At 43.4% G+C, this 16,346-nt stretch overlaps 2 protein-coding genes across 6 annotated transcripts in view; both read right to left on the bottom strand.

Annotated features, from left to right (window-relative positions):
• The window catches only part of LOC117413327 (PDZ and LIM domain protein 7-like), a 34,491-nt gene that overhangs the window by 5,346 nt on the left and 12,799 nt on the right, over window positions 1-16,346 (bottom strand). For all 5 annotated transcript variants that reach the window (XM_058997118.1, XM_034022358.3, XM_034022359.3 and 2 more), the window contains exons 3-5: window positions 15,285-15,436; window positions 10,170-10,200; window positions 8,405-8,613 (exon numbers count right to left, since the gene is read on the bottom strand). In XM_058997118.1, coding sequence (XP_058853101.1) covers window positions 8,405-8,613; window positions 10,170-10,200; window positions 15,285-15,436 — 392 coding nt within the window. The remainder of the gene's footprint in view (window positions 1-8,404; window positions 8,614-10,169; window positions 10,201-15,284; window positions 15,437-16,346) is intronic.
• LOC117413328 (PDZ and LIM domain protein 7-like) lies at window positions 1,613-8,864 on the bottom strand. The gene is made up of 6 exons (XM_034022361.3): window positions 8,802-8,864; window positions 6,100-6,116; window positions 4,869-4,949; window positions 3,464-3,618; window positions 2,724-2,760; window positions 1,613-2,188 (listed from the first exon to the last, which is right to left on the bottom strand). The coding sequence occupies exons 2-6, from the start codon at window positions 6,114-6,116 to the stop codon at window positions 2,098-2,100; spliced, it is 381 nt and encodes a 126-aa protein (XP_033878252.1). The 5' UTR covers window positions 8,802-8,864; the 3' UTR covers window positions 1,613-2,097.

The following is a 16,346-nucleotide window of genomic DNA, read 5'->3' as shown; positions in this document are numbered from 1 at the left end:
CCGCACCTTGCTTTGCCAGAATGAGATCATTGCAGGTACACAGAGTTACCACACTGTGTTCAGCTAACTAACTGCAAATGCAGTTCTGTGGGGGTGAAAAAAAAATTTAAAAAAGTGATTTGCATGCGGTTGCGTTTGGAAAACCCCATTCCATATTTCCGTAAGTTTGTCATGATGTAGCATGACAAACAGCTTCACATGAAGACGCACACCTCGGCTTTAACCTGGCAGACAGCTGCATTGCGTTACAGTTGGCGAGAATCTCTATTCATCCCACCTATAGTACAGCAACCAGTGACTTACTGGCCAACAACCACATGGTCTCAAACAGGACCAGTTGCTACCAGTGGAAACCTCCCTTACCCTAGGAGTGGGATTCCCATCCAGGGCAGGGCTGAGGTACATTGCTGGGCAGAGTGGAGAAGCTCTACCTGGTCTATGAACACGGGTGCTTTAGTCTCCAGGACCGCTCCCGCTCTCCCCACCCAATTCTAAATTCTCTTGCCTCCTATTTTCCAAATTGCAGCTTAAAAGATAAGGAGATTGCATGCCTGGTTCATCTCTAATTGTATCCCCACCCCCCACAGCGACACATGCCTATTGCAGCTACATTAGCCACTGAAGTGAACTGCGAGCTTCATTAACTTGCTCAAAGTTCTGATCCCATCTCCCATCAGGCAAAGCCACACTTAAGAGGTCTCTGGACAACACTAAATTCTGTTTCTGTGTTGTAACTTGTACTAAGCCCTTGTCAAGATTTTAAAGTGGAAAGATGCAATATTAACAAGACCAAGGGCCAGAGTGCAGTCTATTTGCATTCAAATTGTCTACCCCCCCCCCCATGCACTCAGAGCTTAATCATCTCAAGAAGGTAGGAAAGCGTGCGTGACTGCATCTAAAGCTACAGTACCTTTAGGGAATGTAAAGCAGCCAGTATTAGAAAAGCAACTCGGGGAAACGCTGTACCATATAAAAATCAAACCAATTGTGTTTTAATTAAACTACAAAAATACCATTTGCAATGCAGGATCTCAACGGTATAATCCCAATGCCTTCGATGAAAAGCACCAAGTTTTACAAATTAAATATGGAACTGTTTGACATGAAATCATTATTCATTTTCCTGTTGATATGGAAGTACGCTCTGGAAGCCAGACCACCATACCCACAACAGAGTGGGCATACAGACAAAGAGCCGGTAGCCACTAATGCCAGTCAAATAAGGAGACCCTTTGATTAGTGGAAGGATACCGAGGGTCCACTGCAGACTGTGATAATGCAATACTAAGAATAGCTCATTACATCCATATTCTTTGCCCTTTTAAGACGTGTGTCAGCATATTCAAAGAGTTGTTTTGCTAGGGTGCATTTGAGGACAGGATGCCTCTGCTTCTGGTTTCCACAAGCACTGCGAAAACACAGGACTCTCCAGGGCTTCACCTGGCAACACGTTTATTGGTAAAAATAAGCAAACAAATCAATCATAGTTTACTGTACAAGGCAAGTGTGTAGCCGCAGGCATCCCAGTAAGAAATCGGATTTGAATCACCAATACATTAAATACATAAATACATAAATACAAAAATAAACCAAGCTTTCAAAAATCCAGGAGTTTTGTGAATAGTTCATGTATTTGTAAATACAGAAAAGAGCATCAAAAACCAAGTTAGTCTTCCAAAAGGAGAACACAAGGATGAAAGACCAGCAAATGAAAACATAAAAACGAAACTGTTTAGTATACAGAGAGTGAAAACAGGTAGTGTCATTCAAAAGGTGTCCAGAGGAAAATCAGAAGAGAAAAACACACACATAAAAAGCTCTCTCTTTATTACAGCTTACTGCGCTACAGCACTCCTCACAGGTGTGCGTTACACTGGGATGCAGAGCTACTTGACAAGCGAATTCATTACATTTCCTTGCTCTTGTTCAGGAGTATCTGTCGTTGGGCTCAGTATTCAGGTGTCTGCTTAGTCTGGGGAGCTAGGCCAGAGTGAAACTGCAATCCTCTCCCGGTTCTGACTGTGTTATTTTTTTTTTTTTAATGAATTGTGTTTGACGTGTTTTTGTTCTGTGGTTGTCAATGCGCGGCGCTCGGGTTTAGATATTGAGGGAGCGGGCAGAGCGCTCGTGGTGCCAGTCACGCAGCCGGGCATAACGCGGGCTCTTGATTTCTGTGAGGAACTTTTCCCTGGAAGGTGAGCACAGAAAGAAAAAAGGGACAGGAGAAAGAAAAAGGGACAGTATTAAAAAGAAACAGAAATACAAGGCAAAGAGAGAAAAAGTGCTACAGAAATCTGCACTTCTTTATAGGCAACTAACGAAATCTCCAACTGAGCACACAACAAAAAGACAGACAGTCTACCACTCTCAAGCATGCAACTGGGTGAACGGGTCGTTCTACCATCCACAGGGAGCAGTAAGCACCAATGGACAAAACGAGCTCTATTACCTCCAACAGCAACAGATGAGTTTCAGTAAAAATACAAAAGAGTTCTAGGATTTTAAAGACACACCAAACTATTGTTTTCTAGATAGTAGGTTATGATGCCACACAAACATCACAAAATGTTAGTTTCATTTAACAAAAGGTTTTAGCCCACCCTTAACAGCCAAATCCATCCAAGTTACGAATGAATGTAAAGCACACTTCCAAGTCAGACAGGTATTTAGGGTTGAATGCACGCTCACGCACACGCACACGCACACGCACACAGTCGGCTTACCGGGACCTTTTTAGGTTCTCATCATCAGGATCCTGCACTGAGGGCCAAGAGAGAGGAGAGATATGCATCAGCACCCCCCAAAACACAATTTTAAAATCAGCCTGACTAAACTAAATCCAGACTCTGCTCCACTCCACATCACAAAAGCTATATAAACCTCAGTATCACAATTTTAAAAAGTGTGATCTATAGACCAAGATATTCTGGTATTGTAACAGATCTAACACGACCTTCATGCTTTTTTTCAAGGTTGTATTACAGAATGGAGGAAAAAAAATAAATAAAAAAAGAGTTCTGTCTAAAACATCCAGTGCAGTTAAATCCACAATGTTAATGTGCATGGAGAGTACATAGCAGTCTCCTGATTGGATTAGCACCCTAAGTTTATTTCCATTTCATCACCCCAGGCAAGGAGAATCTGGGAAGTACCATTTTATAATAACTGCATAACTTTCTGTTGCCTCCGTCCTAGAATGAATTAATTACAATGTTATGAAACATTGTTTTATTTTTCATAGTATGGTATGCTAGTAAGCTCCAAAGCCCAGAGAAAACTCTCCTCAGCCTGGAGCTGCAACTACAGCAGCCAGTTCATTATAAAAACACAAGCGCATTACGTGGCGCTCCAAGAGGGACCGTGGATATAGTCTAGAGTGCAAGTCTCGCTCAAGCCTCTCCTCCCCACCCCCTGCCTTTACCAGAACAGCCGTGCCCGCCCTGATCTCCTCTGCCTGACTTACTGAACTCGGTGCCTGTGAGCTGGGCAAGCATTCGGAAGGACCGGGACTGGGTGGTGCCAGTGCGAGGTTGCCAGTCCTGTGTGTCCTCCATCAGCCTCTTTTTGCTAGAGTCGTTGGACAAATTGCAAGTCACCTGGTCCATCCGCAGGGAGTGCCTTCAGGTGGATGTGTGGTGGAGAGGAGGAGGGGTAGAGGTTAGTGTTTCCATCTCTCTCTCTCGAATCACACACACACACAAAGCCATGCAGAGGCCACTGCATTAGACAGCCTCAGGGAATGGCTAACTTGATGTTACCTCCATACTGCGACAATCTAGAACAGTCTATGCAATAATTAAACAAAATGTCTAAAATGAATTTAAAAGCAAAAAAAAAAAAAATGCTAGCCTCCTAAATAACGTGCTGCTGAAACTAGTTTTGAATGAGCCTCCAGTGATGAATGAATTTCAGCTTGCTAATGGAAATCACATGTTCTATGTGAACCTTACAAACTGGCAAGCGCTTTTAAATTTCACTTGAAAAATCCTGGGTAAAAGTTAGTGACCAGGCATAAAACACTAGTTAAAGTTCTCATACCAAACCATATCCATACTCTGTAAAAAGCTAAATGACCACACCTGACAAACACACACAAAGCATGCTGCAGAAAAATCCACTGTCATGTCATGCTTTACTACAATGCAGATTCCAGTGAAGCAACAGCAGAGGGTGCTGTAACCCTAATACTGCCCATGCAGAACTCCTAACCAATGAGGAACATCTGAACTAGATCATGTGCCCTTCAATTAGCTGCATGCAACACACAGAGGAATGCATGTCACAATCCCCGTCAAACACAACGTGGAGGGGGGAGGGGTACTAAACACTGAAGCTGCTGTGTTCTCCATGCCAACACTTGTTTCTTGTTGCCTGTCAGACACTCCTCCACATTGAAATGATATAACCACAATCACATTGTTCATAGAAACATCTCAAGACCTTTGCAGCCCACAAAATCAGGTGTGAATCAGACCTCACGCCTAATTATTATTATTATTATTATTATTATTATTAGTTTATTTAGCAGATGCCTTTATCCAAGGCGACTTACAGAGACTAGGGTGTGTGAACTATGCATCAGCTACAGAGTCACTTACAATTACGTCTCACCCGAAAGACGGAGCACAAGGAGGTTAAGTGACTTGCTCAGGGTCACACAATGAGTCAGTGGCTCAGGTGGGATTTGAACCGGGGACCTCCTGGTTACAAGCCCTTTTCTTTAACCACTGGACCACACAGCCTCCTAATGCATTGAAGCTCATAGCACATCCCCCTAATCCACAGCTGAAAAGGGTTAATCTGAGAAAACTGGCTGTTAGCAAGACGAGAGCAGCAGCAGGCTGGCCTGGTGGGTGCCCAGCTCTTACTTGGACTCTGGGTAGAGTTCATCAAAGAACATGCCTTCAGAGAGCAGGGGGTGCTGCCCCTTGGAACTACTGATGAGGGCACTGAAGAAAGAGTCAGACAGACAGACAGAGAGAGAGAGAGAGAGCAGAACAATAAGAAGGCTGGCACTGCAGCAGGGTTCAACATTGCAATGGTGCTAGAAAACAAATACAGTGTTGATCCTGGGGTCAGCGGTCAGTCTTGATACAGAGTGTTCTGGATCGACTGTGCTCTAGATATCAGATTGGGGACAACGTGCTGCGGGACCCTGGACGTTCTCCACCCATCAGATCCCATGACCGAGTGTTTAGGGATTCCTTGAATCCAAGTCATCCACCAGCACATGGACCAAAATAAGATACACGTTTGCACCCAAGCAAGAGATAGGGAATATTTTGGAACTGATACCTAAAGTGCTACGGAAACATTCAAAAGAAACACATAAAAATAATTTAAAAAGCACAGAGCTGGGAGGCTAAACGACCAAAACCTTTTCCAAGTCCGCAACAAAAACAATTAATATTGGTGCTAATGAATGGTGTAAAAAGCAGCAGGTTTTACTCAACCTACAAATCAAATGAGGTAGAAGAGCGCTCGAGGTTCGCACACACACTCTTGTTCCGATACAGGCGTTGGGTGAACTCCACACCAATGGGACCCATTGTTCACTCTTGTTTCTTTATCGGTGCAATAATCCAGCATTAGGACTACATTGTAAGAAATGCATTTTAAAACTCTATAAAAGCACTGTCCAGTAACTGTACACCTTTTTAATGTCACTACCTGTTTTTACTCTCTCTATACTAAACAGTGTCGTTTTGTGTGCTCCTTTTCACTGCGGCACACAGCATGCACTTCTTATCTGATCCGACAAACTATTACTGATCCGGAGCTCGAGGAATGCTCGCTGCAGTGAATTTGATTGGATAGCCTGATTTTGTGACATTGCCTTTAGACAGGGCCATCTACCTCACAATTTCAGCAGCAATGTGGGTGTTGAAGGAAAAAAAAAGTAGAAAGATAGTCAAACAATATTTGAGTAAATGAAAAAGAATGATTCAGTTCTCCGGTCCTGACAGCACTGCAATAAAGGCATCCCTGCAGAAAGTGACAAACTGCAAAACAGACGAACAACAAATTCAATTTGCTATCCCTGGAGGAGAAATGTAACCATCAGTAATTATTGCAAAATGACAGAAAAGGCTTACTGACTTGTCAAGAGACTCCATCTGCAGGGATATGAGAGAGAGAGAGAGAGAGAGAGAGAGAGAGAGAGAGAGAGAGAGAGAGAGAGAGAGAGAGAGAGAGAGAGAGAGAGAGAGAGAGAGAGAGAGAGAGAGAGAGAGAGATCAGTTGACAGCAAAGAAAGAGATGTATGCATTAAAGACTTCAAGACAGCATGCAGGTTGCTTTTCTGATGCAGGAAAGCAGAACATGCTTGGTGCAATATGACGAGACATTAGTGGCAAGCATCGCTACTTAGTCCTGATATTTTATTGACTGGGTTAGCTTTCATTTAGTTTTAATGCGCTGAAACGGTAGCATTGATCTGCATAACTCATCCTTGTCCAAACGCATGGCTTTGAAAAGGATTTTAAAAAAACTCAGGTTTTCCCCCTGAAGCAAATGCTTTACATATTTTCACCATTTCACGTCAATGCCTTTGAAAGGCGACAGTAAGCTTCCAACTTTGCTGTTTCTTCTTTGAAAATATATCACCAGACACCGAGATCATTATATAATGGGGAGACATGGATACAGCCAGCTGCACTAGAGTCCATGGAAGGAACTTTCATCAACATATATCTATGGTTAAAGAAAAATTTGATTTAATGCAGGTCGGCAAGCAGAGGGAGGCTTGGAGCCGCCTTGGGAGTTGAGCACACACACACACTGCACTGGTGTGCTCCAAATTACAAACTTTTTAAAAAGTCCACTAGCCCACAGAAATACAGGCAAATGATGGATAAGGAAAACTGCTTTAAATATAAGAGATAGAATTGATTTTATATTTCACTTTTCACTTGTCTGGCAAAAAAAAAAAAAAAAAAAAAAAAAGGTCAACAGTTTGATGCTGCTCCGCCCCCAGCCCACCCCTTGTCTTCACACAAAGTGTAATGAGGAGGGGGGGTTTCAAGTGCCCAGAGGGGAGGTTCTGTATGACAGCAGTTTCCACCTGGCCTGAAAGGCAGTGTAACCCAGGAGCCCTGCCTGTAACTGGACCGCTCTGTACAGATTTAGCTCAGGATAATTCTGCTCCTGCGTCTCCTAGTAAGGCTGTGCGGTAATCCAGCACCCTTGCCTGCAGTAAAAGCAGTCCTGAGCCGTCAGCACATTTCAAGGGGGAATGAGGAGGAGAGAGTGTGTGTGTGTGTGTGTGTGTGTACGACTAAAAACAGCTTCAGCACACTGGCAGGAACCTTACCTCATCTTTAACCCTTTCCTGTCCGCACCGCGCAGAGGACAGGGGATTAACGCGTCATGCCAAAACACACCCAGCTACGGCACAGCAGCCCTGTCTCTTAAAGGGATGCCACACAACCAGTTCTCTTTGTTTATGGATTTCAAGACCGTTATAACAGCAGCACATCTGTCCATCTGTGCAGCGTTTCCACTGGCACACAACAGTGTTTATGTGTATTGTACAGACATGACACAAACAAAGAATCTCAAAAGTGGAGAGGAGGTAGAGGAGAATCAAATGTGGCATCAGATTCTACACTCTAAACAGCAATCCACTTGCTCTCCGGTGGTTGGAGAGGAACAGTGGGCAAAAAAAAAAAAAAAAAACCCACACACACCATGATGCAGGTAACAAAATATGGGCAGCACCAAGTAGACATCCATCCAACACCCTGTGGTTTAACCCAGGGTGCTGTAATCCCCTCACAGGAGACCCCATAAATCTACCCCAAAGTAAAATTTGTGCTAGCAAACTAAAGCATCCACACCATGAGACAGTTGATATGTAGAGCTTTTTCATTCATTTCATTTTTCGGTACTTATTTTTAGAGTTGCATGTAAATCACGTTTTTTTCCCCAAGGCTTTTTAGATATATATGTATGAAATTATTGTTTTCAGTTAGTTACTTTCCACAATGCTTTTTTTATTTTTCTATGTCAAAATATGTATAGTAGTAACTCGACAACTTGCACACTTAAGTTGTACCTTCTTTCCTTTCTGTCTTCCACAATGAAACCCTCATGGTCTCGGTGTAGCGGTGCAGGTAAATCTTCCAAAGACAGGTGAAAATAATGACGTCTGCAATACCCTTAGGAATGTTTTGCTCTGTAAATCGATGATGATGATGATGATGATGATGATGATGATGATGATGGATGATTTTGCGCTGCCTTCCAATACCTTTCCAAGGTCATTTACTTCTCAAATTAAACACACTGTGCTAAATGTAAGCAGTCACTGCTGCACATATACCCCCGACATATCAGTCTTCACTGTTCACAGCAACCCTCCTAAGACAGCAGCTTCTGGTGAACAAAGTGCCCATCGACCTACCCATTGTGTTGCTGCAGCACACTGACAGGTCCCCGGGAGCTGGGGTTCAATTTCGCCGCCGTGGGGACATAGGACACTGGTTTGGTGACCGGCCCAGATTTCGAGTTGCCAGAGCCTCCCCCGGCACCAAAGGGACGGGCCATCTTATTAAGAGACATGCTGGGAGCAAACGAATACCTGGGCTGAGGCGAGGCAGCGGCAAGCGAGTCCTGAGTGAGAAACAAACACACAACATACAGCAAAACCAACCACAGCAAATAGCATGCAGTTAGAGGCAGGAAGACCAGACATGCCGGCCCAGATTCACTTGCATACGCCCATTTTTACATTTGAATAAATTCCAATAATGAAATGCAATTTAAAAAAACAAATACAAATATTCATTAAAAACTCAAACCGCTCTCTCGCTCCCTCAGTCTCCCCTCACCCCTGCTCCTGCTTGGGCGTTGTGTACACACCCATCTCCTCTATAAATATTTAACTTGAAACGCTGCCCAATCAGTGAGTGCGTGAGTCCAGGCATGCGCACAGGGACAGGAGGGTTCTAGAACACCTTACAGAACCTCACTGCCACAGCAAGAGAGCTACAGCGCTTTTTTTTTTTTTTTTTTGGAAAACATTTAGAAAAGGGTTTGCTGGTAATAGCAGCGAATCCCCACAAGATGGAGCTCCAACACATCTGGAAATTATTTTAGCTGCTGTTTCTGTGGTATATGGGCGCGTTAATGTTCCGAGACTACCTTCTGGGAACTCATTTCATGCTTTTAAAAGTTAATGACTTGATAAATGTTTTACGTTAGGCAAACTAATGATTCCACCCCCCCACCACCACCACCCCCCCCCCCCCCCAAAAAAAAGAGAGTGTTTCACATACTTGTGTGTGCCTGCGTGTTTATGCATGTGTGGCGAGTGAATTTCCAACTGTTCCAATCTATTTTAGCTTTTACAGTCATGTGGTAAATGAATAAACTCATACCTCACCACAAAGAGACACAAGCATTGATTTATACACAGAGTGGAAAATAAAACTAAAAATACAGTACCGATGCACTTCACAGGCTCACATTCACTGCAGAGAACAGAGCCACTATCCCACTTATTCACAAATAAGCAGCGCCAAAACATGCAAATATCCCTCAGCACTGCACTGTGCATAAACCAGAGCATGTGCGGCAAGGAGTTACCCCAGACCAAGGGCAAGTTCCACGTTGAAAAGGTCCGCTGTGTGCAGTTTTATTTCATGGAAAGTGTACAGTTTTATGTTTTTACAGCAACCCCGATCACTGTTTCCCGAAGTTGAACTCATTTATTTAAGAGCAAACAGCACCAGCCGCACAGTGGAATCTGGGACAGTCAGTCAGTCACAAAGGCAGTCAGAATTGCACTTGCAACCCAACAGAGTGAGCAAGGCTTGAACAACTGATGATTCTGCAGGATATTAAAGGACTAACAATATACTGGACATCATGTCTCCTACATTTTATTGAGCACAGTTAGACCGATGCCACAAATTCCTTTAGAACACATTTAATAACAGACACTTACCACCTTCTTGCCATTGCTGTCAACATTCAAAATGAAGCACGGGCACCCAGGCCATTAACACACAGATCCAGTGTGACTTATTGCTTACATTTGAAGCATGTCCACCCGTACGGCATGCAACTTTATGACAGAATGCATGAAAATAAATGGATCTGCAATTCAACAGCTGTCAAAGCAGTGCTCACAAACCCTTTCAAAAACAACAAAATCATCTTCTTACCTTCTGATTAGACCCAGGAGTACCGACAGCTCTGCAAGAAAAAAAAAAAAAAGAGCGCCATTATTGATATCCAGGTGTCACGAGGGAGTCCTGCACCCCTGGGGTACTGGGTTCAAGTGTGGGAGTCCTGCACCCCTGGGGTACTGGGTTCAAGTGTGTCACTAACCTTTGCCCAGAGTATAACAAAATTCATGATAAATGTGTTCTCCAGATCATTCATACCTGATCCACACTACCTAGATAAAAGTAGGTTCAACATGTGTTGAAACAATGCATAACTGCCATTCACAAATATATATTATATTATATATATTTTTTTTTGTGTGCGTGATGGTTGTGCATTATTGAAGTAGTGTGAATAAGGTGGTGAATTGGGTGAACTCTCCTCCAACAGCTCCTAAAGATTCCACAGCTGACTGGCTGAATTAGAACCCAGGGGAGGGGGTGACACACACACACACACACACACACACACACAAAACCTAAATTACATCAGCACATTCTGATGGGACGGCACAGGGATCTCCTTGGGACAAGGTAATAAACTTTATGAAAACACATCATGTATTTACTTAGACCCAAACCAGACGGTATGAAAGTGTGTCATGCGGTGCACAGCACTCCAAATCCATGCACTTTTTTCAGGGCTGTGATTCGACACAGGGTCAGCCCAGACTGGCTCTAAAGCAACTCAGCTCTCAGCTTGGAGTGTTGGGAGCTATCTACACATTTTCAACCTGCCTGCAGGGGCACCTGTTCAAATACCAATGAATTCCAGGTATATTAACTAAGATAATTTGCTTAACCAGCATTTAGCACCTCTCACTTACTGCATAAACAGCAAAGTGACATGAGCCAGGCAGTTAATATATATATATATATATATCACATTGCAAAGCATGTCACAAATGTTCCATCCATTTACATGACAGTACAGTGTAACCTAGGACGTTAGTGAAGTTGTGACACTTTGCAAAACCGCACCAGACGTAATCGAAACTGTGCAGAGGGTTTTAAAAGGATATACTTGTTTATTTTCCCCCCTTGTAGAACGTGGCGATTTTCCAGCATTTTGCTAACAAATGTTCATTGGACCAAACAGCTGCAAGTTATTTAGATCTCTCGAGCCGTGTTGAACTTTTCACAAAACACATCAAGCAACCAAAATCTGAAATATTTTTTCAATTACCAACATCTTTGAGCAATTAAGGTCAATTTGTTTGGGGGATTATTCTGAACTCACATTTGAGGTCTGAGGTAGGTCAGCTCTCACCAGCTGTTTGTCAAAAATGAGAACAAGAACAAAAATAAAAGAAATCCCAATCCCATCCAGGAAGGAGTTGAGAGGCTGGTAGCCTGGGACCCGAGACCATGACCACTGGGGGAGGGGTCCTAAACTCGAGAGATGGGGAGGAAAGCATTTGAAATGCTTTCACGTTGGAAAATCTATCCAGGGTAGTACAGGAAACACACACACACACACACACACACACACATATCTCCTTCATGGATATATATATATATATATATATATATATATATATATATATATATATATAGATATATATAGATTATATATAGAGATATATATAATCCATGAAGGACATAGATAAGAATGAATATGTAATCTTTTCACAGGGACTCATTGTACCATTGCTGTTAATGTGTTTTAAGCTTCTGCCAAACAAAATATTGTTGCAGTCAAGTACAATTTCACATCCTTCTTTGTAATTATCTTGGGTAAATGTCACTTTTTTTTTTGTAATTCTCTGCAGTCTAATAATTTGTTAAATTCTTAAGACAGCTGTGTGTGTGTCCGTTTCAACAATGTACTTACGAGAGAGGAAGACAATTTGTTTAAGTGGCGTTTGTAAAGACAACAAACCTATCTTATCACAAGGAGAGGTGGGGTGACTCCAAGCTACCCATCCAGCGCCCGTCGTGCCAGGCCAGCGAGTCGAACAGGCCAGCGAGTCGAACGCTACCCTGCAGCGGGCAGCTCCTCTGGCAGCCAGCCTCTTATAAACAGGAAGCAGACAATGGGCCGTTCTTCCTGCTACAAGCTGAAATAACTCCCTACAATCTTCCATCACACTCAGGATATTAACCTCTCAACACATGCCTGCAATAAGGGGCTTGGGTTTAAATACTGATTCACTAGTCTAGACCAAACTGGGTTAATAAATTCATACCAGGTAACTATATAAAAATCAAGGCTTCAAATCTATATATATTTTTTTTTTCTGGATAAAACCAGGCTATAAAAACTCTTGGTAATTGCTGAACACTTGTGGGAATGCAGACTTACCTTTATTTACTTTCTTCCAGTGCTGCTACAGACTTGTGTAAAGCAGGGCTCCTTTTACAGTCAGCCACAATGGCACCCTTGCACTGTTAAAATGAATCTGTCCTTTCTGGATTTCTGTGTGCTCGTTGGCTTTGTTATCGACATTGATTCCTGCCAACAGAATTTAACGTTGGCATTTCAGATAAAAACTATTTGATGTGATGGAAATTAGTTGCCACTTTTCTTCACAGACTCTGATGGATACAATGTACGCCATCATTGAAGTCTACATGTTGCTAACGTTACTTCAGTGCGGTGATAAGCCAATCCACATCAGAGACGAGACTGAAGATTATTTTACGAATACTTCCAAATATAGTTTTGCCAGTGCAAACCGATACTGTGTCCCATAACCGTCTATGTACTTTGCATGCATCTGTGTACGTCTTCATTTCTACTCGAGTGTTCCGCAGGGCTTCGCATGTTTAAGAGAACGTGGTGATGTCATAATCAGCATGTGGAATACTCGGAGCAGGAAACAGCAAGGCACAGCGTTTCCTGAAGCACTCATTTGTCTCTTCCCCCCCTATATCACTTATACAGCTCTGGCATCGATTGCTCGTGCTGAAAATGTCTGTATGTTTCAGGTACACGTTTCTGAACTTTAGCAGTTTGGAGCAGTGTTATAGTACAGCATCTCAAACTCTAGGAAAAGCATCTGAAAGATATGGAGAAATTCAGAGCTAGCCAAAGGTTACTTTGGTATTCCAGCACGTTACTCTGACACCATTCTTGTGTACTGCAGTTATCGCCTGATATCGAATCTTTGAACTGGTATCCAGGGAACAAGCTCAGAGCCTGCCACCCAGATCCGTGCAGGCTCTCTGCTCCAGCCCTTTTCACATTCTGCAACCTTTTCAGTCCCGCTGCCAGAGCTGGTCGTGCAAGCGCTTGGAGTTTCTCCAGAACAGAAACCGCACTGCCAAGAAAAACAGCCCGGCTCATACTCGAGAAACACAATCACATGTAACCTTCTGTTACTTTCTTTTTTTAATTTTGCATTTTGTTTTTAAAACTTGCAGTGTTATGCTCGGTGGTCAGTCTCTGCAGACGGGTTTATTTAATTTGATGTGAAGGTATTTATACAGGCTCTGAAAAAACAAAAACACCCTGCCCAAGAGACACAAAGCTCTCTGTTGCAAAGAGAGTTAAAAAATGTAAGGCAGTGTACTGAGCTACACTGCCCCCTGACCCTTGTATCAAACCACTGGAACCCACAGCCTCCCTCCCAGTCCATAAACCACTAGACACTCTTTCTCCCATTACTTCAGCTCTAAACATTAGAACATCATGCCTCCTAATCCCTAAATCCCTAACTGCTAGGCCCAAGCCCCCCCCCCCCACTTCCTCAGCTCACTGGGATACACTGCCTCCCAGTCTAGCCGTCACCACTAGCCCACACTGGTCATCATCTGAACAGAGTCAGCTCTAGTACTTGGATATTGTGGCAAGTGGGGAATTAATATTCTATCCTCATGCAGACACTGTGTCTCAGAGCTTGCAAGCCCTTGGCTGCAGTGCAAAGCCTATAGATGTTAATCAAGCAAACCTTTGATCCCTTAACCATTCTGAACCCAGCAAGGGATTCTCCTGAGGTTTCCGAGGAGGAGACAGCCCTGAGTTTCAGCCTTTTGAAGTCTCGTTATTTTATTTGCTTCTACTGGGCTTTACCGTCTGCGAGTTCAACTGAATTACAACTTGAGTCGCCTCGCTTTAGAACATTTAAAAAAAAGACAAAGATATATATATCCTTCAAACTGACAGCTTTCCAGAGGAACTAAGCTGTTGCGCTGGATAAGAAGTGCTGGCTGTGTCTTTGACCTGCTGGCAGTCGTCACTGAGCACCATTATCTAAAGAGAACAGTCTTTAACAATGGACAGTTTTACCACAGGGAGACTTGAAATCAACAAAAACAGCAAACTACCAATCGCTAGGGACACACACACAAAACACACACACACACACACAGTTCTAAAAGTTGGTCACCTGGAAGAGAAGTCCGCTATCGAATCTCCATTTGTAACGTCTGATGTTAATCACCACCACCAAGTTACTTCCAGGTTCACTGTTTGGCCATGTTAATGGTAAATTGCACTTCATTGTGCATGGACCCCCCTCCTCTCCCACACACACTGCATCATCTCTTACTGGAAACACCCCCTCACTCAATCAGATGACATCATCGTCCAGGACTGTATTAGTGTCTGGGTCCTGGGTCTTCAGATAGCCAAACCACATTCCTTTCACAGGCTGTGGTGCCCCAACATTGTCAAGGAAAGTTTAATAAACCGCTTTGAAAAGTAATGAAGGGAGGGACTGGCATTACATCCTCTTTAAAATGACTTTTCCTGGCACAGTTATTCGCTGTACTTTTAAAAAAAAACTGATCTTGGAGTACCTTACCAAAGGCACCCAAAGTCAGCCCTTCCACTCCTGGTCTTTGTTCCAACCCTGTTCTAGATTGATTTCACTGAACCAATTAAAACTCTATCCACACACCTGATCTCATTTTACCTGTTAAAGCTGGAGTGGAATAGCCCTCCAGAACCGTGATTGAACACCTCTTATTTAAAATCTATTTCAGCGCTCAGAAGACGGTCGCCGGCACCTCTCATGTTCTTTGACTTACAGAGCTTTGGTTATCGCTCATTTATGAAGCATAATGGGTAGACAGAACAGAAAAGCGAGAAGGGGGAGAAGAAAGAAACCACGAAGGGCGCAAGCAGGAATCAAGTGACAGACAGACGGGCGGGCGGGTGTACAGTACCTGCTCAGGGAGAGGGTCAGGTTGCCGGTGCATGCTCGGATCTTGTTCTGTGCCTCCACGTGGGTCATGCTCTCTGTATTGACACCGTCGATGGACACCACCCAGTCTCCCACGCCAACGTTAGCCTGAACGGCCTTCCCGCCGGGGGTCAGCTGCAACAGACAACACAGGGTACCCGATCAGTGAGCACACTGTGCACATGTCTAGGAATGCATTTTGAATGGCTTATGGTTTATAGTCCATATACACGTATGTATGTACATATGCATGCATGTATACTGTACTCTGCTCAGCATTTAATCTGATTCTTGTTCTACATCTCCCATGCCCTCCAGCCATTTCCTGCTGTAGTAGTCACAGCAAATAAAGGGTTCTTTTGGCCCATTTTTGCGGTCTTTAGTTTTTGATGCATTTCCTCCTCCCCTTTTCCTTCACAGACAGTAATGCTCGTTCTTGTCCCATTCTCTCAAACACACTCTCCACTGCGTCTTCCCTGCAGCTCCAGTTTACTGGCCAGTAACAATATTATTAAGAAACCTTTTTATTGCATTTTCTGCCACAGCAGCTTTAAAATGATCCCGGAAGACGGATGCAAAAACAATTTACATCATGAAAACGTAAGCCATCTTTAATCTTCAGAGGGGTTCAGCTGCATTCTGCCTGCCCCACCCTGTACTGTCTTTAAAGAACGCCTGAGAACTGGAAGCAAGACACACTAGGGGTGGAACGATTTGTCGCGTATCCATGAATCGTGATACTTCCTTTACATTATATTATTTGTTTATTTAGCAGACACCTTTATCCAAGGCGACTTACAGAGATTAGGGTGTGTGAACTATGCATCAGTCACTTACAACGTCTCACCTGAAAGACGGAACACAAGGAGGTTAAGTGACTTGCTCAGGGTCACACAATGAGTCAGTGGCTGAGCTGGGATTTGAACCGGGGACCTCCTGGTTACAAGCCCTTTTCTTTAACCACTGGACCACACCGTCTCCTAACAGACGTGTGCGTAATGTGTACCATGAGACAACATAGCTAACTGCAGTTCAACAAACGGTT

This window comes from Acipenser ruthenus, chromosome 23 (genome assembly GCF_902713425.1).
Source record: "Acipenser ruthenus chromosome 23, fAciRut3.2 maternal haplotype, whole genome shotgun sequence".
Lineage (NCBI taxonomy): Eukaryota > Metazoa > Chordata > Actinopteri > Acipenseriformes > Acipenseridae > Acipenser > Acipenser ruthenus.
This window is presented reverse-complemented; position numbering and strand designations above follow the sequence as displayed.